At 37.2% G+C, this 24,434-nt stretch overlaps 1 protein-coding gene across 3 annotated transcripts in view; it reads left to right on the top strand.

The window, feature by feature from the left end:
* MAP4K5 (mitogen-activated protein kinase kinase kinase kinase 5) overlaps positions 1 to 15,207 on the top strand; it is a 113,581-nt gene extending 98,374 nt beyond the window's left edge. For all 3 annotated transcript variants that reach the window (XM_047861725.1, XM_047861724.1, XM_047861723.1), the window contains 7 exons: positions 638 to 741; positions 1,129 to 1,306; positions 4,252 to 4,320; positions 6,236 to 6,328; positions 9,601 to 9,671; positions 11,922 to 11,977; positions 13,552 to 15,207. In XM_047861725.1, the coding sequence (XP_047717681.1) occupies positions 638 to 741; positions 1,129 to 1,306; positions 4,252 to 4,320; positions 6,236 to 6,328; positions 9,601 to 9,671; positions 11,922 to 11,977; positions 13,552 to 13,639 (659 nt within the window). In that variant the 3' untranslated portion in view covers positions 13,640 to 15,207. The remainder of the gene's footprint in view (positions 1 to 637; positions 742 to 1,128; positions 1,307 to 4,251; positions 4,321 to 6,235; positions 6,329 to 9,600; positions 9,672 to 11,921; positions 11,978 to 13,551) is intronic.
* Positions 15,208 to 24,434: the final 9,227 nt, after the last annotated feature.

The following is a 24,434-nucleotide window of genomic DNA, read 5'->3' as shown; positions in this document are numbered from 1 at the left end:
GTAAAATGTAAAAGTTAGGAAACTAGCAAACTAGTAAGACAAGTTTCCATCTTGACTTAAGTAGACAACTGTAAACTACTATACCAAGAATGAAATCATAGATTTCGGTTGCTTCCTAGACCTTCTCTTTCATCAATTTACTTAAAAAACAAACAAAACAAAAAACAAAAAAAAAACCCAGCTCTTTAGGTTGCAAGTAAGTTTAGGTGTTTTAGTGCTTAAAATATCATCCTCGTAGAAATTTCCTATGTTTAACAACCTAGCCTACTGAAGATGTTTAGAAGTAAATGAGTATGATTTAAAATTGAGACAAAGTGAAAAGGAAGGAGTAACAAAGCCAGAAGAGAAGACATCATCTTGCTTACTCTTACCACCCTGGTGAATAGAAACAATGATTTTCCTTTACCAGCTAAATTATGACTTAAAATAGTTTCTTCTTCCATCCACATTTTGATATTGATGGCAGGCCACATTTCATTGTTTTTCCCATAGATCATCCCTGCCTTTATAAAGCAAGTGAGTTAGCTCTTATATTAGCATAGCTCAGTTGTTACTTTTAATTAACTAAACTAATTCTGTTTTCACATCAAGGTAGTCAGTGTTTTGGTTATGTCTGTTCTGCTTTGTTTCTTTCCAGTCAGAAACCCTTACACAGGACATAAATACCTCTGTGGAGCTTTACAGTCTGGAATTGTTTTACTCCAGTGGTATGAGCCTATGCAGAAGTTCATGTTGATAAAGGTACATATTACTCTGTAGTTTTCTTCTTTAGAAAATACTAGTGTGTAACTGAAGCTGAAAGTACAGATCTCAGTACTACTGTCTAGGGTCAGCACATTTATAGTTATTTATGGGTGTTTACTTGGTTTAGGAGTTCTTGCATTCTTGTTAAGATTTCTTCTTTAACTTATGTCAATAAACTTATAGAAGCATTGCAACCATAAAGATGAATATGGCCAATTCTCTAAAACTATTTTATAGAAAACTCATCCTTATCAAGATGTTAGATGTAATCCTTTTTTGAAGTAGATCAGTCAAGGAGAAAATGAAAGCCTTTTTTTTGGCTTTATTCAATGGTATGAGTGGAGAGATTGTTTCTAAGTTATACTTCTGTTTGTTTTTTCTCAGCACTTTGATTTTCCTTTGCCAAGTCCTTTGAATGTTTTTGAAATGCTGGTAATACCAGAACAGGAATACCCTATGGTCTGTGTAGCTATTAGCAAGGGCACCGAGTCAAATCAGGTCGTTCAGTTTGAGACAATCAATTTGAACTCTGCATCTTCGTGGTTTACAGAAATTGGCGCAGGTAAGTGTTTTTAACCTGATGTTAAAACATTGATGCTTTTGCATGTAAAAGAATCAGAATAAGCTCAGTTAGCATGGGCTGGTTCAGAGCGTCAACATAGTTTCCCAAGTAAGCCCAGAGGAACATGTATATAATAGTTTATGATCTCTATTTGCCTGAGGCAATTGATACAGATTATTTTACCAAGGCAAAGTTTAATGATTCCTGACATATAAAGACCTTAAAATGTTACCACTTAATTTTTGAACTTAATAAATAAGTTTTCTACGGTATTTTTCAAATGTTATCAGCTTCTCAAGCAAAGAGATTTAGCTTGGTTCCTATCAGTTTCCCCCCACACACACTTCCTAGAATCATTATGTTCAAGTGCTTTTCAGACTTGACTAGAAGCTTCTCAGGTGTGACCTCCAAGCTTTACCATTTAAAGATACAGGGAAATAGCTCTTGGACTTTCTTAGAATGATTCGTTTGCCTAGGATTTTATCAAATATGTCTCAGTGAAAGCTCTAAAAAGGTTGGGAAGCTGATTCTTAAATTTTAAAGTTGGAACAAATCAACCAAGAATTTATTTTTTAAATCTGCATAGTAAGTGAAATGAAGGGAATCTTTTACCTTTTTTTGTGCTAATATATTATTTGATCATCCGTAACCCTGTATTTATCATCTTTTTTTTTACATGTGAAGTCAAGCAAGCTTCAGTCATAACTATTTCATTACTTACCACATAATATCCTCTATTACCTTATGAAGAAGTTTGTTACAAGTATCAAGTTTGATGATTCTTATTAAATATCTTTGGCTTTTGCTCATTTGTAAGGCCAAATTGCAAGAATTCTTTATACAACCCAGCTATTGAAGTTATTGTAGAACCACACTAATGTCACTTTGAGAATAAGAATCAACATGAACCAGTGGTGTCCTAATAAATGTTTAACAACAGGCACTTGGGGTGCAGAGAAGCCTGGCTTGTAATAGTTGCCAATTCTGTGGTATAAATACTCCCACCAAGGGAATATTTCAAACTACCAACCTGATGTCATGTGGCTCACAAAATTCCTGCAAATTTAACAACCCAGTTCAAGCCAGTTCCAGCATGCACGTGACTATAATCACTTTCTTTATGGACCAAGTCATAATTTACAGTAAAATAAGATTGTATTCTGTGCCGTCCCACCCCACCTACACTCCACCCCTTCTTTAACTTAATTGTTTAATGCTTTTGGTTGAGTTAGATGCATCCCTTCCTGCACAGCTGACAGATACAAATGACGTTGTTTTGTTATCCTGAAATATAAGCAGCCCAAATAGAAACATGTTTCTATTGTGTAGTTACTGTAAAAAGATGGGTTAAAGATCAGTTTATTTAAAAACCAAGATCATTTTTGGCAGATAGCCCTAACTTTTTTTTTTCCTACTGGTTAGTATATGATAATAGTATAGAGCAAGTCATTTCATACAATTATTTAATATGTGTTTGCATCCACTTGCTTCTATTTGATATATTAAGTTGCATTGCTCAGGGGTAGACATTTAATTAGTCCTCTTTTGAATTTGTGAGTGGAGGGGGGGGTTGAGGGTTTTTGTTGTTGTTGCTGTTTGGTTTTTTAATGCTTGAGGGTACTATTCTACCCACTTTTAACATTGTCTACGCTAAAATTAAGGCATACCCAAAATTACTTTCTGAGAGAGAGCTTGCACTCTGCTTAAGGTTAATCATTCACATCACCCGCTAGCAATGGTTGTCCTTATATTACGTAGGCTTCTCCATTTTTGCAAATGATTGTTAATCTACCTCCCGTCTGTCTTCATTTTTGAGGTCAGGCCTTGAATTGGCAACAGTTGTAACAGTTAAAATGAACTCCTGTTCTAAGACTGTCTTCAGTTTTAGTCTGATTTATTATTGTAGTATCTTTATCTCCAAGGATGGTCTTTAGCCTGTTATCAGCACTAAGTAAATATTTGCTGAATAAAAGCATATATATAGATTTGTTGAGAAAAACTATTTTTTGGAGTGTTGCCTGAGGAACCAACAGTTTATTTTTTAATTTCAGTTTAAATTCTTGTCTTTGAATGGGCTTTGGAAGGTCCAAAACACCCCAAAATAATATACAAAATTTTGTGGTTGTGTCAGATGTGCAGTTTGTAGGGAGAGGATCCATGGGCTTCCCAAAGAGATGTAATTAAAAATGACTGCCCTAAATTATCTAAAATCTTTTCTTCAATTTAGCTAGACCATTCAAGCAATCTGAGTGCCTAAAATGAATTATTTTACCAAAATGTTTTACAAAAATGTCATCACATCTGTTAGCAGAGAGGCCCTGTGAATATCAGCAAAGTTCTGAAAGTTGCTTCCTTCAAAGATGTTGTTGACAGTATTGTTCATTATATTACTGTGTCCTCTTAATAAAGGAAGTCCTACTTACACATGCACACACCCCAACACCAGGAACGTTTCTCTTTGATCATAGTTTCATTAATCTTTTTTGCTTTTTCTGAATTACTGCCTTATTTTTATCTCAGATGCTGTGATCACCTAACTGATGAGCTTGTTTCCGTCCTCCCATTGCCTACTATAAAATACACAGCAAAATCTAGTCATTGTATAGCATGCATTTACTTTCTTCCCCATATTTACCATTGGCTTCAATTTATGTTTGTAACATCTTTCTAGAACTAGCTGAGGTATTAGTTAAATGTAAACTTGAGCTTTTCTCAGCTCCTTTAGCCATGCTTAGCATTTTAAGTTCTTTTCTAAGTTGACCTACATAAATTTTTCTTAGAGATAACATAATTACAAAATACAATTTCTGTGTTAAATTTCAAAGACTAGTTTTAAATCACAGAAGAAAATAAGAATTTGTGTTGCTTTTCTAAGCTTTGGTTTTTAAAGCCTGTTGTGTAATGGTAACCCTGTTGTTGTTGTTGTTGTTTTTACCCCTTCTAAGGCAGCCAACAGCTGGATTCCATTCATGTAACACAGTTGGAGAGAGATACTGTTTTAGTGTGTTTAGATAGTAAGTACTATCTTAAAGTTTATTCTGAGTATACTGCTTAACAGATCTTTTCATGGAATTGATTCTATTAAGCTGTAATTCAAGATTTTTACTTTTCCACCTTAAGTGGTTTTGTTTTATTGATGAAAATCCTAAATTGGCTACAGATATTGTAATTAATTGGTTTGTTAATACTACTCTCTGTGACTTTTTCTTTATTTTGTTTGGCTACTTGGAAACATACTAGATAGTTTGCCATTACCACGGAGTAAAATTTTGTATAAAACTATTATGTGTAAATTCTGTATAAAACTATTCTGAGGGTTTTTTCCTACCTCATTATAATTGGAAAAAATAGAAGGTTATACTAGTATGGTCACTTTGTCATATAGCATGAACTTTTAGAATCATGTAGAAGTGACAGTGTAATGTACAGAAAGATTTGACATCCTCACCTGCTAGTTGTGATTCTTTTGATGCAGGGAGAGATGTTATTGATAGATGTGTGTTGTACTATAAGCAATAGAGAAGCAGAAAAAACTTCAACAACAGAAATTATTTCAGTTTTCAAATGAAGCAGTCTGGTTCTTAAAAACTCACCTTATTTTTTTTATGCAGTACATTGTGCAAGGTGAAATTCACCAAGACTTAGAATTATACTTGAAACTTGGCAATCTTTGCTATGTTTTGTCCATCCCAATGTTTTTTCAATTACTGGACCTGCCCATAGGTGTTCAGGGTAATTTTAAAAATTGCTCTACTACTTAATTTGCCTGTATTTTTGTCCTAACTTCTGTTCTCTAAAGAGTTCCTTAGTGGATTTCCCTTGGGCATCATAAAGACCATCTCATATTATAGACAAGTGAACAAACCCAAAGTGTTTCATTCACCCATCATCCTTCCTTTAAGTATTTTTGATTCTTTGAATGTTGGTAAGATTGGAGTGTTCTGTTACCTTAAAGTGTATTTAAGAAATTCTTTTTTATCTAACCGAGTGGGAAGTTCAGTACTGATTAAGCAAATAATCAGAATTTAATTTTAATAATATTGATCCTTTAATGTTGAAATCCCTAAAAACCTCCTGAGTCATCTAAGGAAAATAAATTGTGCTTAGTTTTCATTTTGCATTTTATATATTTTATCAAAATATATTTATATTTTATATATCTTATCAAAAATGTTTTTAAAAGCTTTGATTAGCTAGGCCCTCCATATCCCAATTATTCAAGGTAAATGGAAAGTTGACTTTCTTGAGGTTTTTAAAAGGGAGTAGAGTAAGACGTTTAAAATGAGTTGCCAACTATACAGTATAAGTCAGTTTCAGTAAGCAACAGTGGAGACAGGCCTATAATCACAAATCATAGTAGACAGATAAGAAAGTAATACACAGAACAGATGTCTTCCAAGTCAGAGCTAAAGATGGTTAAATTAAAAAACAAATAGATGAAAAATAGATTTGTGTATACTCACCATCCCAGAGTTTACTTATAAGAAATTATGACCCTTGAAAAGTACTATTTTTTGCCCCTGTATGCCTCTGTAGAATACTATTCACATACTAAAGTTATGAATTACTGCAAATATTACATATCATATGTTATATAATGTGTAAGGGAAAAATTCTACTGATTGCTGAGTACTTGGACACCAAGTAGACACTTTGAAATATCATGCTTTTTAAAAATTGAGGGTGTAAGTGTTCCATATATCCTAAATGAAAAAAAAAAATAGCAGTGAAATTGCCATTTACTAAATGGTACTTTTATATCTTATAAAACATAATGACAGTTTTCACCAGTCATGCTTGAATCATGATAAATAGCTGAACTTAATTAAGACTGTTTGTTCTATATCCAAGTAGAATCCACATATCAAGTTACATTTATTTTAGCAGATTTTCATTTCCAGTTTTGACTTGCTTTTTCTTTTTTTTAAGAATTTGTAAAAATAGTAAATCTACAAGGAAAACTAAAATCAAGTAAGAAACTGGCCTCTGAGCTAAGTTTTGATTTTCGCATTGAATCTGTAGGTAAGTCTCCCTTATTATTTCTTTAACTTAAGTATAATTGACATACAATATCCTGTTTGAGGTATACATCATAGTCATCTGATATTTTTATATATTATGAAATGATCCCCACAATAAATCTGGTTGCCATCTGTCACCATACAAAGTTATTACAGCATTGTTGACTCTATTCCTTATACTGTACATTACATCCCTGTGACTTCTTTGTTTTATAACTGGAAGTTTATTCCCCTACAACTATTTTGCCCAAGCCTCCTTTTTTAATAATGTGTTCAGAATACTTGACTTTTTGTTCATTCCTTACTTAGGATTGTCTAGACCAGCACTGTCTCACAGAAGTTTCAGTGATAGAGAAATGTTCTGTGTGCTCTTAAATATAGTAGTCATTAGCCGTACCTGTTGGGTACTTGAAACATGGCTAGTGCTACATTTTAATTTTGTAAATTTTAATGTGTTTTTAATGTTAATAGCCACATGTAGCTAGTCGCTGTGTTGTATTGGGCAGTGCAGGTCTAGATCATAATCTTTTATTGTTATTTCCTGGGTATTTAAAACTTGAAATCATTTTTTTAAATTTCTGTTCATTGTTCCCTTTGCTGCATGAAGTGAATTAAGTACTTCTCCCAGTTTTTTCCAAATCATAAAGGTATTTGTGTGATGTGATTAATGGTGTTAGATATGCTGTAATTCTTTGCCATGTAAGATGGGGTGTGCTGATGGTTATTGCTTTTAGGTCTATTTATATATAAATAACTAGTTTCCCACGGGACTCGGAAACTAATATGCCATTTTAATTTGCTTCCTTTTCAATGAGTGTTTCACTCTGTGTAATTACTCATTGGTTTTATGATAAAAATTATTACATTTTATTATTGTTTGCATCCTCATTGGTTATTTGTCAGTAAATATTTTCCCCAGGGATGATAGAACTTAGGGGAAAAAAATACCATGGCTGGGAATATTTTGAACAATTTATGATATGACTCTACTGTAGGTCAAAAATAGTTAAAACAAAGTTGGCAATTTGGACCATAAAAAATGCATGTTTCTCATTAAATGTTAAATGTTTCTCATTATTTAGAAAGTTTTTATCCTAAGTATTTTAATGGTTTCTTAACTGGAATTTTGCCCTGTCGCAAAGTATGTTCATCCCACTGTGTAAATATCTTACATAAAAGTAATTTGCTTGCAGTTGGAAATTTTAATTTATTGAAGCAGGAAACCTGAACTTTCTGTAGATGGTAGGACAGAAGGGATGTTGGAACTAGTTTCTTCTTTTACTCCTTTATGTGCTGGATACTGCATACCAATTTCTAAGATTTAATATTTTCAGTAGGGATTCTGACATACAGATCTTTAGTTCCTTTTCATTTTAACTGAAACATTCTGCTACCTAAACTTTTTTATACATGCCACATTTTTTTAGAGAATTTTAATTGTTACACAAAAGTTTGGTTCTCTTAAGCTATCATCCCTCCTTGCTAGTGAACTTTGAAATAATTACAAGGATCCTGCTGGGTAAAGAAAAAGAGTCCCTTTAAATCACTTTTTAAAAATAAAACCAGTAACTGGGTTTTTTATTTGTCACAGTTAGTGAAACTTGTGTGATTTGTTATGTAAGATACTTTTATTTTCAGTGAGCTAACTTAACCCAGAACATTTTTACATTAACTTTTTACAGACTCCATGTTCTAGTAAGAAATAAAATGCTTCATGGGGCGCCTGGGTGGCGCAGTCGGTTAAGCGTCCGACTTCAGCCAGGTCACGATCTCACGGTCCGTGGGTTCGAGCCCCGCGTCGGGCTCTGGGCTGATGGCTTAGAGCCTGGAGCCTGTTTCCGATTCTGTGTCTCCCTCTCTCTCTGCCCCTCCCCCGTTCATGCTCTGTCTCGCTCTGTCCCAAAAATAAATAAAAAACGTTGAAAAAAAAATTTGTTTTAAAAAGAAATAAAATGCTTCAATCACATTCTCCCATTACCTTCACTGGTGTAGGGCATATGGCTAACTCTCCAACAATCAAATGGGTTCTCTCCCTCATTCTTCCTTCCTTCCTCCCTCCCTCACTGACTGTAGTTTCATCACTGCAGCCTCCTCCAGGAAGGGCCCAGAGGCCCTGCTCCCCTTCCCCACAATTGTGGAGCCTGCCTCCTCTGTTTCTGAACCTCTAAGTTACCCCATAAAGGTGCCTCAGTGGGCCCAGGCCTGTGCTTGAAACCAGGCAGAACATGGGGCGCCTGGGTGGCTCAGTCGGTTAAGCGGCCGACTTCGGCTCAGGTCATGATCTCGCGGTCTGTGAGTTCGAGCCCCGCATCAGGCTCTGTGCTGACAGCTCAGAGCCTGGAGCCTGTTTCAGATTCTGTGTCTCCCTCTCCCTGACCCTCCCCCGTTCATGCGTTGTCTCTCTCTGTCTCAAAAATAAATAAACGTTAAAAAAAATTAAAAAAAAAAAAAAAAAAAAGGAAACCAGGCAGAACATAGAGATGGATAAGGCACAGCAGGAACAGGTCTCCCCCCAGAGACCTTCAGGCCACACCAGGGGAACATGGGAGATGGGTGAGGAGCAGGAGGGGCTGAAGCATGCCATGTGGCCATACTTTGGGGTCATGGTCACTCCTGAATCCAAAGCCACTGGGAAGGTGGGCATGCTTGGCTGTGAAGTGTCATAAGGACAGTGGGGCCTACAAATCCAGGGCAGAGGCACAGGGGCTCCGTGTGACAGCAGTGACTACTCTAACTGGTAGACCCTCCCAGTAAGAATTGGCTCACAGATCATAAATATTCAGTGTGTGGTTACATTTTGGATTGTAAGGTTTATTTTTTCAAATAAATGTTGTAATAGGGAGAATGTGAGTATAAATAAAAAGATGCTTCCTTTTAGCTATTCTAAATATATAACAGTATTTAAGTAACCATGTTTTTGATCCAAAAAAAAAATTATGTGTGTTTTATTATTTTATTCACCTAAGACAAAAGATAGTATATGAAAGAGAAATTAATATGTTGATATCCAGCTCATCAGAAGTTAGCCTATGTCTAAACGAATGCCTGTTACATATGTCTTTGAAAGCTTTCATGACCCTGCCTCAATAAATTATTTGAGCTTAGGCATGGCTTGGCCACAAACATGTTGGGAACAGATGGTCTAGACAGTGGGATCTTGCACCAAGCACTTGGGGAGAGCTTTACATTAGTATTTATTAAAAAGTTAAAGAAAATGTATAATGAATTACTCTGTGCTTTATTTTAGTTTCAGTTCTCTCTAATCTTTTTTAGTATGCCTTCAAGATAGTGTGTTGGCTTTCTGGAAACATGGAATGCAGGGTAAAAGCTTCAAGTCAGATGAGGTAAGATTTCTTACATTCATTTGATGAATTTTCTTTCTGGACCCACATTACCATGTTTAGTGCCTTTAATGCTATGAACTGGTAGAGCAAAATTGCCAGTATTTTCCTTTCAGATAATGTTCAGTTTCTTACTCATTGTATGATTCTTCTGTGGCCACAAGGAATTGTCAAACATGAGTTTGCACACTTCCAGTCCTCTCATCTGTCATTTGTAAATGTGGTTGCCAGGATTGCTTATACTTCTCTAAATTTAATAAGCCTTTTCCATACTCTATAAATGTGTAGCTTATTTTTAATATTACACTTAAAATTCTAAATTAATATGTATTAGATCACAGGACTAAGAAAAAAAATCTAAGAAAATTCACTCATTTAGTAGATACTTATTGAGTACCAACTACATACAAGACACTATTATTATAGCACTGTAAGGTATAATGAAGTGTTATAAATAATATCAAACCTTTATAACATCTGTGCTTCAGGCACTTTACAAATATTAGCTTATATTTAAGGCTAATAATTAAATGGGTTAGGTCCTATTCATATTCCCATTTTTTTTTCTTTTTTACAGGCACAGACTGGTTAAGTAACTTGCCCAGAGTTAAGTCGCTAGTTAAATGGTAGAGTCTGGATTTTAAGGGTTTCCAAAAATCACTTCTAGCTAAGATAATCAGGCTACATTTCATGCAAGAGATGGGACTCAGAATTCACCTTGAGAGATGAATCCTAATAGTTAGCTAACATGTACCATTTCCCACTCGTGTCTTTTACACTATAGTCTCACACATGTGTGGACTTATTTTAAAGCTAAGTCTTCTACTTGAATTATCTGTAGTTTTATCCTTGCTCTTGTATATATGTAACTGATTATTTGTACCTTTTCCATGAACATGGGATTAGAATGCTTCCAAGAGAAAATGACATAAATCAGCTGTCTTTGAATATGTCAGTTTACTTACTCACGTCACTAAATGTCACCAGACCCCTGCATTTAATGAAACCTGTAGCCCTACTTACTGCCATAAAATTAATTGTCCCTAGATCCTTTTTACAGTGTGCCACTCCTGTGGTTGGAAATCTGCAGAAAATACTTGATGTTCACTATATTAAGTACAAATTGTATTTCCTTTTTTTAAACTCATTTTGCTTACCTCTTTGTGTTCTCATCCTTCAATTTGGGCCTAGCTATTATATTTATAAAGTAATATTCAACCATTCCAGTCCACAGTGATTGGCACATTTCTGGACTTACTCTCTGAAAATCAGCTCCATGTGGTATAGCACCTCATTAATTTCCCACTTCAAGTTTACTAATCCTGTCTTCCCAGCTAGACTACAAGTTCATTGATAACAGACTGTTTTTATACTTATTTTATATCCACACTTTTATAGTTTGGATTCCTCCAAAAGCTTGACCCTAAGACAAGGAATCAAGTGCAGGTAGTTTATTGGTAGTAGATCCCAGAAAACAAGTGATGGAGTGCAGAGTATAAGATGGAGAGGGGGAAAAGCCATTAAAGAGCACATTAATAAACTGGTTCCCACTATGGGCAACCAGGGCTTAATCCCAAAGGGACCACTGAGGAAGGGTATAGAGCACACCTCAAAATAGACTCATTTGAAGGTGGGGAGGCTGGTGCCTTTATACACCAACTGCTGTCCCTCTTGAGTAAGGGTTACTCCCAAGGGTATAAACTCCCCACATTTGGGAATCATACCTGTGCATGTGTGAGTGTACCTTCTGCAGCTTTGGAGAAAACAGAGCAAAGGAATACCATAGATAATACTGATGTAAGACACTAGCACATGGAAGTGCCCACCACAACTCTGTGGAACTCAGGGGCCTGTGGGGCCACCGTGAGCATCTGCACTGACACAAAGGGAAGAGTAGGGGCTCTGCAGTCCAGCAAACCTGTATTCAAATCTTGGGTCTGCCAGTTAGATGGTCTTAAGCAAGTTATTCAACTTCTCTGAGCCGTAGTGGTTTTTTCCCCAATAATATGGGGATTATAATATATATCACAAAGAGTTATTCTAAGGAAAGTACCTGACCCATACCACATGTTCCATAAATACTGGTTTATTTCTACCATTAAGGCAGTCAAAAAAACTTATGAAAATTTATTTCACTTGAGGAATTGAGCCTATCAAAAATTATCCATCTCTTTAATAATGGTTCTAAGTGGCTTTTAAATTATGATTTAAATAATATGGGGATAAAGGTATTACTGATACTTTCTTTCATAGGTTACCCAGGAAATTTCAGACGAAACAAGAGTTTTCCGCTTATTGGGATCAGACAGGTAATAGTTTGGTTGTTTTAATTTCATTACCAAAGGAATTTAGTGGTTGTGTTCTTAATTCTAATATCAGCCTATAACTGTGTTTCAAACAAAATTCTTAGAAGGCTCAGCAACTCTGAGAAATAACCCTGTATCGGGGCGCCTGGGTGGCTCAGTCGGTTAAGCATCTGACTTCAGCTCAGGTCATGATCTCACGGCTTGTGAGTTTGAGCCCCGCGTCAGGCTCTGTGCTGCCAGCTCAGAGCCTGGAGCCTCTTCAGATTCTGTGTCTTTCTCTCTCTCTCTCTGCCCCTCCCCTGCTCACTCTCTGTCTCTGTCTCTCAAAAATAAATAAACATTAAAAAAAAAAATAAAAAAAAATATCCCTGTACATTTATTGAGAGAGAGAAGAATTAGTCGATTAAGCGATCTTTTTGTCAATGTGAAGATCGTGTTTCTAGAGATAGTTACATTCAGCCAAGACAAAGCGTGTTTATGTCCCTAGTACCATGACATATTTCAGACCCCTTTTGTTTTCATCATTTGTTCCTGGTTTGTTACCTTCCATTAACTATTACTGCATAAACCCAGCAGGATATGCACCTCCTGACATTTGCTTTTATATCAGAAAATATTCGGCTCCATTTCTGGTCAGTCTAAATTAGAAGGAATTATGTGGTCTCTGCGATCAGAGTGAAAGATAAGTTCCAAAACTGCCGTCTTAGGAAAAAATTAGTAGTTTTTGTTCTCCAAAGTCCATATTGTCTACCTGTGCAACTAATAAAGTCCCCTTCCCTTCCTGTCTTCCCACCAAAAGTTGTTAGTGCAACAAAATTGGCCACTGTAATATGCATCAGTCCTGAGGCAAGGATTAAGAACCTCTGCTCTTCAAATTCAGGCTAGTCACAGAATCACTATTTGGATGAGCATCTCGTAGAATCCTGTTTTATTCTCATTCATTCCCTTCTCGTTGTATATATCATTGACCCTTGAACAACACAGGTTGGAACTGCATGGGTCCACTTGTATGCAGACTTTTTTCAATAGAGTTCAGTACTGTAAATGTATTTTCTCTCATGATTTTCTTAATAACTTTTTTCTGCAGCTTACATTATTGTAAGAATATAGTATATAATGCATATAACATACAAAATATGTGTCAGTCAACTGTTTATGTTTAATCGGTAAGGTTTCCAGTCGCCAGTAGGTTATTAATAGTTAAGTTTGGGGGGAGTTAAAAGTTATGCATGGATTTTCAACTGTGCAGGGCGTCAGTGCCCCGAACCCTCATGTTGTTCTAGAATCAGCTGTATTCTAAAAGCTTTATTTTACCTTCTATTGGCATATATAAATAAGCAAATTTGATTTTAGTTGGAATAAGATGAGACTATCCTGAAATGTTTTCAATATTTCATATTCATAAATTCATCAATCCTTAGTTTTGTTTTTAAGCTATAATGTGTAGAGCAGAATTTGACAGTGCACCTGTGATCTTTTTGAACAGTGATACTCTTTCACGATTTGATATCAGTATTTGAATGAAGCATGCAATCTCTGTCCTCACTCTTAAGTCTTTTGTTTTGGTTTAATTGCAGGGTTGTCGTTTTGGAAAGTAGGCCAACAGAAAATCCTACTGCACACAGCAATCTGTACATCTTGGCTGGACATGAGAATAGTTACTAAACACCAAAACTATCTCCAGTGACAGGAAAATGAGTATACTCCATTGAAAGCAAAACTCTCTTAAGTTCAGTACAAACTACACTAGGATTTACTTTAGCTCTTAATGGGTTCTATCTCAAGTGATCTGTACTTTAAGGTGGAATTCAATATTTCTGTAGCTGGAAACAGCGATTCTATCTTGCCACTGTGTGGTGGTTATATCAAGTTTGCTTAATAAAAGCTATGAGACAAATAGTCCTCTAGTTCCAGGAAACACAGTCTTTTTAAAAAAAATAATGTTTGTAACAAGGGTGCCATGATATTTTTAGATAACAGCTCACGTGATTATCTTCAGAAAGATAAATTTAGTGACAGTTTTCTTGTTTTATACCATGTTTGATTCCTTCTTAATGAACATAATTTGATAAAGAAATTATCAAAGAAGCCTTTCACTTTTACATTGGCCATTCTGTATGTTTTTGTAAAATAGAATATTTAATCCTTATTTATTAATCTCTTGCTGGAGTGGTGTAATGTATGTAACTTTTAGCAGAGGAGGGTTTCAGAGCAGCTTAATTTTTTTTATAATGTATAAAAATTTTGTTTACCTTCCAAGAGTAGTACTTTGAGGGGTTAAAGGCAGAGTGTTTGGGTTCAGTACATACATGCAGTTTTACTTAATACAAGTATTTTATAATACAGTATCATCCAGAATCGCCTTAAAAGGGAGTTTTGTGTTTTCAATTATAGATAGTTGCAGGGGGTCATACAGAAGATACTGATAATGGCTGAAGGATTGTTAAAGGGGTATGTATGTCTAGATGTGACTACCATGTGTATGTATTCTCGACAAGCAGTATAATATACCTGTGATTTTTTTTTTACATTAGGGATAATGCATAATAAATTAATATTCATATATATTATCATCCCGAATGTAAGGGGGGATGTATTTAACTGCCCATGATATGTATTTTACTTATACTGTACCACAGGGGAAACTGTAAAGCAGCTACATGTGTAATCTTGGGTTTTTTCACATATGTAGGTATTCATTTTGAGTAGGTTTAAGAAAAAAAATATTTAAATGAAATTGAATTCCTGATGGGATAGTATAAATAAGTATTATAAAAACCAGTATTCTGAAAATAAGAAAGGATAGGGCCATTTTTGAGTTTGCTTCTCTTTTGCTATTGTTAGTACTCAGAGTTGAAGTGTCACGTTGGTACCTGTTGTCCTAACACATTTACTGAGAACAGCTAGCATTGAGATCATGAACAGGAGGCTAGCAATAGCAAACTATAGATTACTTCAGCAGTTACTTGAGAAGAAAACAGTAGAACGATCTCATTCAGTCTTTACCAGCTCTGTAAAATAGGGAGTGTTATCATCTCCATTTTCCAGATGAGGAAATAAGCGTTTAGCAAAGTTAAGAGACTTACCCAATTCACACAGCAAGTTGGTGGTTGAGCCAGACCGTGAGTCTTGTGACTCTGTTCTTTTCACTATGCAATACGCAAACAATAAAATGTTATGCAAATAAAATATAAAGTAAATTTTCTTTTAAAATGCACATCGATATGATTTCAGCAAGTGTGTGCCTGTTTATTTTGGGTATGTTAAATGGGGCCCCTGGACTGAAGGACACTGGATACAATAGATGGCAGGGGACCCTACTCAAAACGAAATATTTACATACATACTGGATACAAAGACCAATGCCCTCCTCTCACTGAATCCTGGCAGCCAGACCTTCCCACCCCAACAGTATTGGAAGTCTTCTCTGTGCATTCTGGCCAGTTCAAGTGGAAAGACCTAAATAGATCCTGACATGAAAATCATAGTTAACATGCCCTCCACTCCATGCATCCAGACCTTGCAGTTAGCCTTATAGTCCTATGATATTAATAATTTTTAAACAACCAAGACACATGAAATACCTGAGGAAAACCTGTAACATAAAAGGGAGAAAACAGTTATGGGAAAGAAGCACTTAGAGGCAACAGACTATGCAGGATAATGTCAAAAGAAAAAATATATATTCTGAAAGATGTTGCAAGTATGAGTCAAGAGTAGAATACTAAAAAAGGAGCTTTCAGAAAATAAAAAGCTCTTAGAAAATATGATAGCATAGCTGAATAATTCAGTAGAAGCTTTGGAATATAAAATTGAAGAAATTTCTCAGAAAATAAAAAGAAATGGAAACATTGGGGGAAGGGGGGGGGGAGTTAAGACTAATAGCCGGGGAGGCCCGTTATCCAAAAAAAAAAAACAACAAAGAAGAAATCAGTAGAGTATTTCAAGAAGTTTTTCCAGTACTGAAGAACTTCAGATCCCAGATTGAAAAGACACAATAGATTTAAAAAATCTGTACCAAAGCACATCATTGTGAAATTTCAGAGACATGGGAGCCAAAGAGAAGATCTGTGTTTCCAAAGGAAAGGGGAAAGTCCTACATCAAGGAATAAGAATCAGGATAGCTTCAAATTTCACCAGAAGCAGTGCCTTCAAAATTCGGAAAGAAATTTCCAACCCAAACTTCTGGATCCAAATACATTATTAATCAAACCTAAGGGTAAAAATTAAGACATTTTTGGTGGTACAAGCTCTCAAAAACTGTACCTCCCATATAGCCTTTCTCAGGAAGCTACTAGAAGATGTGCTTCATAAAAATAAGGGCATAAATTAAGCAAAATGAAGACATTAGATGCAGAAAATGGGTTTCCACACAGGAGGGAGATGGAAATCCCTGGTAGATGGTGATGGGGTATCCAAGGATGACACTACACCAGGCGTAGAGAGCATACCAGCATACTAGAAACTCCTGGAGAGACTGAGAAAGATTAAACTGATAAAATACTTGATGCATCTCAGTATCTTAAGAGTTAGACACCTAGCAAAGAGCAAGAGATTCCTCCTAAAACAGACTGAGAAAAGAACTGAGAGATCATTTTCTTTGGAGACCCCAGAAAATGGGAGTGAGGGACTTAGAATATTGAGATGGAGAGGTGGGAAATGTTGACATAAGGGTGCATTATTGAAGTCCTTGCTGTGTAGACAATGGCAGCTTGATTCTACCAGGTCTTTTGAGAAGCTGTGCGATAGCTCCCATGATGGTCTTCTGAAAGACAAGTGCCTGGGGCATTTATCTACAGACTCCCACTCATGGTTGAGTTGTTGCTGGGGCATTACGGGCATGCTCCCCTGAAGTGTACTGTGTGCATCTGGCCAGGGAGGCTCCTTAAGTGGCAGAGAAGGCCCTGAAGCAGACAGCTGAAAGAGCAGGCAATAAATCTGAGCCTATTTAGAACTATCCACCACCTCTAAAATCAGAGGTGGGTGGAGGGGATGTTTCTCAAGGTCCTCAAGGTCTTTCAATCAGTGATGGTATTGTTTCTAAGCAAAAACTTATGAAAGACTGGAGTGCCTGTGTGGCTCAGTCAGTTAAGTGTTCAACTTTGACTCAGGTCATGATCTCCCAGCTTGTGGGTTCAAGTCCCGCGCTGAGCTCTGTGCTGACAGCTTGCAGCCTGGAGCCTGCTTTGGATTCTGTGTCTCCCTCCCCTGCTCGTTCTCTCTCTGTCTCTCAAAAATAAAAGCATTAAAAAAAATTGTTTTTAATCAAAAACTGAAATCTGACCTCCCCCCAAAAAACAAACAAAAACTGGCAGTTAATTAACTCCAGGAAAGCAAAATGGTGTATAGAAAAGAAAAATAAACGATGTCCAGTGTTTGAATGACATAGCCTTGTTAACAGCAAATATGAATCTAATCAAAGTTACAGCATACTTGTAGTGGGAGAGGACATGGTGTTATGGATATAAGGTAGAAAAATATCTAGATCCTCATCTTCCATAGTAGGAAATCAATGGATAATACCTAAATATTAAATATCAAGAAATAGATGGGTCACCTGGGTGGCTCAGTCAGTAAAGCATCTGACTCTTGGTTTGCAGCTCAGGTCATGAGCTCACAGTTCAATTCGAGTTCAAGCCCTGCATCAGGCTCTGTGCTGGCAGCATAGAGCCTGCTTGGGATTCTTTCTCTCCCTGCCCCTCCCCTGCTTGAAGTCTCTGTCTTCTCAAAATAAATAAACACTTTTAAAAAAAAATCAAGAAATAGCTTATGTGGGGCACCTGGGTGGCTCAGTCAGTTAAGCATCCAACTCTTGGTTTTGTCTCAGGTCATGGTCTCAGAGCCATGAGATCAAGCCCCACGCCCACCTGGAGTCAGGCTCTGCACTGGGCATGGAGCCTGCTTAAGATTCTCCCTCCCTCTCTGTCTACTTCTCCCTCCTCCCTCTCCCTCTCTCTCCCCCCCACCTCTCTCTCAAAAAAAAAAAAAAAAATCTACCTTGACAAAGGAGCAAGTCAAGTGTTTTCATTCTCACAACTTGTTATTTATAGAGATCCTAATCACTTTCCTAAACCTAGAAAACAAAGAAATTTTTTAAAAAAGGTTAAAAGATTTGGAAAGGAATAAAAATACCATTTGCAAAAAAACTTAGAAATCATGAATTTGGAAAAGCAGCTGGATGCACTGCCAGCATTAAACACATCTGTATACCTGTAATAAAGAGAAGCTGAAATTTTAGGATTCCATTTACAATACAGAAAACTATCAAATATGTAAGAAAAATGAGATGCAAGCTCTGTATACTTGAAACTAACAAAACCTCAATGAAATTAAAGAAGACCTAAGTAAATGGCAGATGACGCCATGTTGATGAATTAGGTTTGATATTGTAAAGCTGCCACTTGATTTAAAGATTCTGTGTGATTCCAGCAGATACTTTTATGGAGATTGACAAATTGACTCTAAAATTACATAAAATGCAAAGGGTCAGGAATACTCATAACAAGCTTTTTGGGGTTTTTTTTTTTGTTTGTTTGTTTTGTTTTTTAGAGAGAAAGAGCAGGAGCTGGGGAGACAGGCAGAGGGAGAATTTTAAGCAGACTCCATGCTCAGCGCCAGCCTGACAAGGAGCTCAATCCCACAACCCTGGGATCATGATTTGAGCCAAAATCAAAGAGTCAGACTCAACTGATTGAGCCACCCAGGTACCCCAGCTTAAGAAAATCTTGAAGAAAAAAAACCAAACCTGGGAGTCTTAGGCTACCAGATTGCAAGAGATGATAAAGCTACTATAGCAGTTAAGATAGGGTGACATTGGCATGAAGACAGACAATGAAATATAATCGTGAGTCCACAAACACACCCACACTTACCTTGTTTTCTGACAGATACTGCCCTGGAGTGAAGGATAGCCTTTTCAATAAATTATGTTGAAACAATAACAGAATATCAAGGGAATCTTGACCACTACCTCACACAACAAAAAGAAATACCAGATAGACTGTAAATAATCTAAAATATATACAACTATAATTCTTTTAAAATAAAACATCTTCACAAACTTGGGATAAGCAAAGATTTCCCAAACAGAACAATAAGACTTTGACCATAAAAGGAAAAGTTGGTAAAATAGACTTAATTAAAATACTCTGTTCATCTAAGGACACCTTTACAAGAAGGAAAAGACAAGCCACAAAATGGAAAAGAGACTTGCATTACATATACCCACAAAAGACCTACCCAGAAGACCCAAAGAACTTCCACAAATCATTAAGAAAAAGGCAGATAGGGGCACCTGTCTGGCTGAGTCCATACAGCCCATGACTCTTGATCTCAGGGTTGGGAGTTCAAGCCCCACACTGGGTGTAGAGATTACTTAAAAAATCTTTAAAAACAAAAAAGGCAGACAACACAACAGAAGAATGGACAAAAGATTTTGAACAAGCACTCTACCAAAGGTAACATCCAAGTAGTCAATAAATATATGGAAATGTATCCAACTTCCTTGGTGGTCAGATGAATACAAATTAAAACAACAATGCAGTACTTTTACACAACGACCAAAATGGCTAAAATGAAAAGGACAGACAAAAACAAATATTGGTGAGATTGTGGACAAGCCAAGGCATTTATACTGCTAGTGGCAATGTAAAATGGTGCAGCACTTTGGAAAACAGTTTGGCAATTCCTTAAAAATGTTAAGCATGGATTTGCTACGTGACCCAGCAATTCCACTCTGAGGTATCTTCCCAAGAGAAAACGTGCACATAAAAACTTGTATGCAAATGCCCAAAACTGAATTCATAACAGCCAAAAAGTGGAAGCAACCCAAATATTCGCCAACTGGGAAAAGGGTAAACAAAGTATGTTCTATCCATGCAATGAAATACTATTCAGCAATGAAAAGGAACAACATGCTGATACATGCTACAATGCAGATGAACCTCAAGAACATGTTAAGTAAAAGAAACTAGTCACAGGGGGTGCCTGGGCAGCTCAGTTGGTTGAGTGTCTGACTTTGGCTCAGGTCATCATCTCACAGTCCATGAGTTCAAGCCCCGCATCAGGCTCTGTGCTAACAGCTCAGAGCCTGGAGCCTGCTTCAGATTCTGTGTCTCCCTCTCTGTATGCCCTTCCCCCACTCATGCTCTCTCTCCTCTCAAAAAATAAACATTAAAAGAAAAGAAAGAAAAAGAAACGAGTCACAAAAGATCACATATTGTAATGATTCCATTTCTATGAAATGCCCAGGAAAGATAAATCTATGGAGACAGAAGGTAGATTAGGGGCAGGTGCACAGGGCAGGGGTTCAGAATACAGAGTGATTGTGAGTGAGCATGAGGTTTCTTTCTGAGATGATGGGAATGTTCTAAAATTAGACCCTGATGATAGCTGCACAACTGTAAACTTATTAAAATCATTTATTTGTACACTTCAAATACAATTTGTACACTTTGCACATTTTTTGTACGTTTTATTATACTTTAAGTGTACCTAAATAAAGCTAAACAGAAAAAGCATATCCAAGGGGTCAGGAAACACTTTAAGAGGTATTCAAAGTCATTAGTTACCAGAGAAATACAAATGAAAACAATAGCGCCACTACCAAATAAGACCACAGCACAATACTATCACACATGAGTGACTAAATGCTATCACACACTAGAATGACTAAAATGAAAGAAGACAATATGAAGTGTTGACGAGGGTGTGGAACAACAGGGACTCACGTACTGCTTGTAGGAGTGCAAACTGGTACAATCACTTGGAAAAACTAAAGCTGAACAGGCACGTAAGCTCAGAAGCCAGCATTTCCAATCCTAGGGGTACACCTCAAAAACGTGTTCACCAAAAAGCTATATGACTGTTTCTAGCAACATTATCCATTGTTGCCCCAAACTGGAAATAACCCAAAAATCCATTTACAGTTGAAAGGGTAAGTTTCGGTATAGTCACAAGTCAAAATACTGCAAGTCAGAAAGGAGGAACTACCAACACGAGCGTGCATTTCAATCCATATCTCTGAAGGAAATATAATATTTGGAAATGTAATGATGGGAGGTAAAGAGTATTCTAGTCAGAGGAAACTGCATCTGAAATCAACATAATTGAGAGTTAAGCTCCTGTATCAGGGTTCCTCTGCTCTTCTTTGGTTGTTATGAAGAAAAAACTGTAGAACTGGGCTCAGAGAACACCCGGCTGCAGGAGCCAGTGAACGGCCCCTTGGGGCCTCAGGAGAAATCCACTTCTGCAGTGTCTGTTCAGGCAAGATTGAGGTTCTGAGGGAAGACAGAACCTGCTTGGCCATGGAGGGTGAGGGGCCTTGAACAACAGTCACGCTGAGACAGATACCCAAAGCAGAAGAAGGAATAGATACTGGGCTTTTAACGAAAGGGCAAATGGATACTGAGCTGGTGAAAGCAACAGATGTCCTGTGTAGTTCTAAACCATCATGTGGCGAAGCTTAAAAAAAAAAACCCAAGCCACTCCCCGTGTGTGAGTGAAATAGTTCATTAAATCATTACGATTCTCACCCACAAGTTCTTCCCTCGGTAATTTTGGTAAGTTTAAGATTTAGCACACTCTGAATCTAAATTAAATCTATCCATGTATATAACATTTAACTTTAGATATATGACTTCATCCTGGTCTTTTTTCTCAAATCTAAATCTTCCTGGATTAGTTACTTCACTGTGATTATTTGTGATAACTACGGGACATAGGAATCCAGTGATCTGAGTCCTTGAGCACCTGCCAGAGCAACCCAACCATTTGACGTGTAACTGCTCCATATAAACCACTGACCATATCAAGCTTTCAAATATATATTTCTGTTTATGGTTTCTGAAAACCCACGGTGAATACCAGCATCCACTTAAATTTCTTAAAGCGCAGTACAAAGTCTTCTCCTCCAGGATCCCACAACCTCTTGTGCATCCTTTATTAAAGCTCCTATTACATATAATAAGTAGGAATTCTTTTCTCTCGTTTTTTTAAATTGTTTACAATTTATTTTAGAGAGGGAAAGCGAGAGTGGGAGAGATGAGCAGAGGGGGAGAGGGAGAGAGAGGATCTCAAGCAGGTACCATGCCCGGCACAGAGCCCAGCGTGGAGCTCGATCCTATGATCCTGGGATCATGACCTGAGCCAAAATCAAGACTTGGAGGCTCAACCGACTCAGCCACCCAGGTGCCCGGGAATCCCTTTCTCTCTTAAGGCTAAGGAACAGTAACACTTAGATTTGCATCCCCAGCACCTAACAGTTCCTGACATACAGTACGTAGGTAGTAAACATTTGTTGTATTGAACGACACTAGAACGAACATTATGAATCAGTGATGCAGTAACTCACTCATGTATAACTAATAAATTTTTCTTTGAATCTTAAGAGTCTTACTCCTGAAAAATGCAGATACATTGCAAATACCTTCCAATTTTCTGAAAGACAGGACAGTATTGGGAGTAAATCATTTAAAAATATTAAGCCTAAATGTATCAGTCAGAGTCTAGGCAACAAAACAAGAAACAACACTAGGGGCGCCTGGGTGGCTCAGTCAGTTAAGCTTCTGACTTCGGCTCAGGTCATGATCTCACGGTTCATGACTTCAATCCCCACGTTGGGCACTGTGCTGACAGCTCAGAGCCTGGAGCCTGCTTCGGACTCTGTCTCCCTCTCTCTCTGCCCCTCCCCTGCTTGTGCTCTGCTTCTCTGTCTCTCTTAAAAATGAATAAACATTTTTAAAAAATAGAAAAAAAAAACAACACTAACCATTTTACTAGAGAATTAATACGTGGACTTGTTGGAGGATTGACAAAGCAGAAATAGGACACGAAGGGAACCAGGAACAACCGCTGCAGGAAGCAATTACTACCAATAAGGGCTGGAGGAACGAAAGGGGCCAGTTTGGGATCACTAGAACCTGGCGACTCAGAGGAGAAGACCCACAAGACTGGCGCTCTGACCTCTGTGGAGGGGCTGCTGCCCGGCTGCCACAGGCTCATCAGGAGCTCAGAGGAAGGGTCCCAGGAAGTTGGGGCTCCTACCTCGAGAAGAGGAGCTGCTGGGCTGATGCTGGTACCTCTGAAGGTGTGGAATAATTCGGGTTCTGGAAGGGGCAAAAGAAGTTGAAGCTAGGGAGATAAGGAAGAGCCAGAGAAATGGAAAGAAAGTTTTTTTTTTTTTTTCATTTTCCACTCTCCATCCTCCTCCTTGTGTCTCCAGTTGGTCCAACCTTACTGGAATGGATTCTGAAAATATCATTTGCAGAATTGCGGCCCCCGCATAACAGAACAGAATATATAGAAGGGTTACTTTGGAACCAAAAGACATTAAATAGGCAAATAATACATCTAGGGGCAATATTTGACCTAGACTGTTATGGAGGGAACACTTCACATATAATCCCCCAAAGAGGGACTAACATGCTGTCTAAACAATGCAAATACCAAGAGTGTCACCTAATAAATTATATGTGTCACTTTCCCTTAACTAATTTTCTAGTATCTGTAAAGTTGGAATTATAGAGGCACCAAAAGGAGGTATAATTGCTTTATCTCCATTCTACTGTGGCCCTTTATCTAGGCAGTGCTTTTAGGAAGATTTAATAAAAAAGACTCATGTGATAGTTATCTGCAACTAATGCTAAGTGAATTCTCTCTTCTGCAAATTACTTTTTCCTTGTATTACCATATAATTCTCAGTATCTCTATATGGCTACATTTTAACAAGCGCAACTTAGAACAGAAACTTTCAGTATCTGGTAAAGCAACAATAAATTAATATTCTTGACATATATCTTAAAATTAATAAAATGTCATCTAATCAATTATGATTAGCCAAAAGACACTAACATTCTACTTTTTCATTGTGGTTCCATAAATTCACATGGTTAGCTTAAACTCTTCCCAGCCTTTGAAAATGCATGTGGATTCTGGTTTCCAGTATTATAGCATACCCTTCTTTGAGAGAGGCTTCCAACATTCAATTTAATTCAACATATGCCTATCAATCACCTACTGTGGGTGTCGCACTGTACTTGGAGGGATACAAACATGAACAAAACAAAGTCCATGCTCTCAATGGGCGCACAGTCTAATTTGAGATGGTCATAGGCAAAAGAGCTCTAACACCGGGCAGACTGGCAACATGGTGGAGAGAGACTGGTTCCAGCTGGAGGATCTGTTAAAGTTTTTGTGTAGGGGTGCCTGGGTGGCTCAGTTGGTTAAGTGTTTGACTTTGGCTCAGATCATGATCTCGTGGTTCATGAGTTTGAGCCCCACATCTGGCTCTCTGCTGTCAGCGCAGAGCCTGTTTCAGATCCTCGTGTTCTCTCTCTCTCTCTCTCTCTCTCTCTCTCTTTCTCCCTCTCTTTGTCAAAAAATAAATCGGCATTTAAGACTTTTTGTATAATGTGGCATTTGACCTGGGTCTTAAAGATGGTTCCAATTTTCTTTTTGAGAC

This window comes from Prionailurus viverrinus, chromosome B3 (assembly GCF_022837055.1).
Source record: "Prionailurus viverrinus isolate Anna chromosome B3, UM_Priviv_1.0, whole genome shotgun sequence".
Classification (NCBI taxonomy): domain Eukaryota; kingdom Metazoa; phylum Chordata; class Mammalia; order Carnivora; family Felidae; genus Prionailurus; species Prionailurus viverrinus.
Note: the sequence above shows the minus strand (reverse complement) of the source record. Positions and strands in the feature narration are given on the sequence as shown.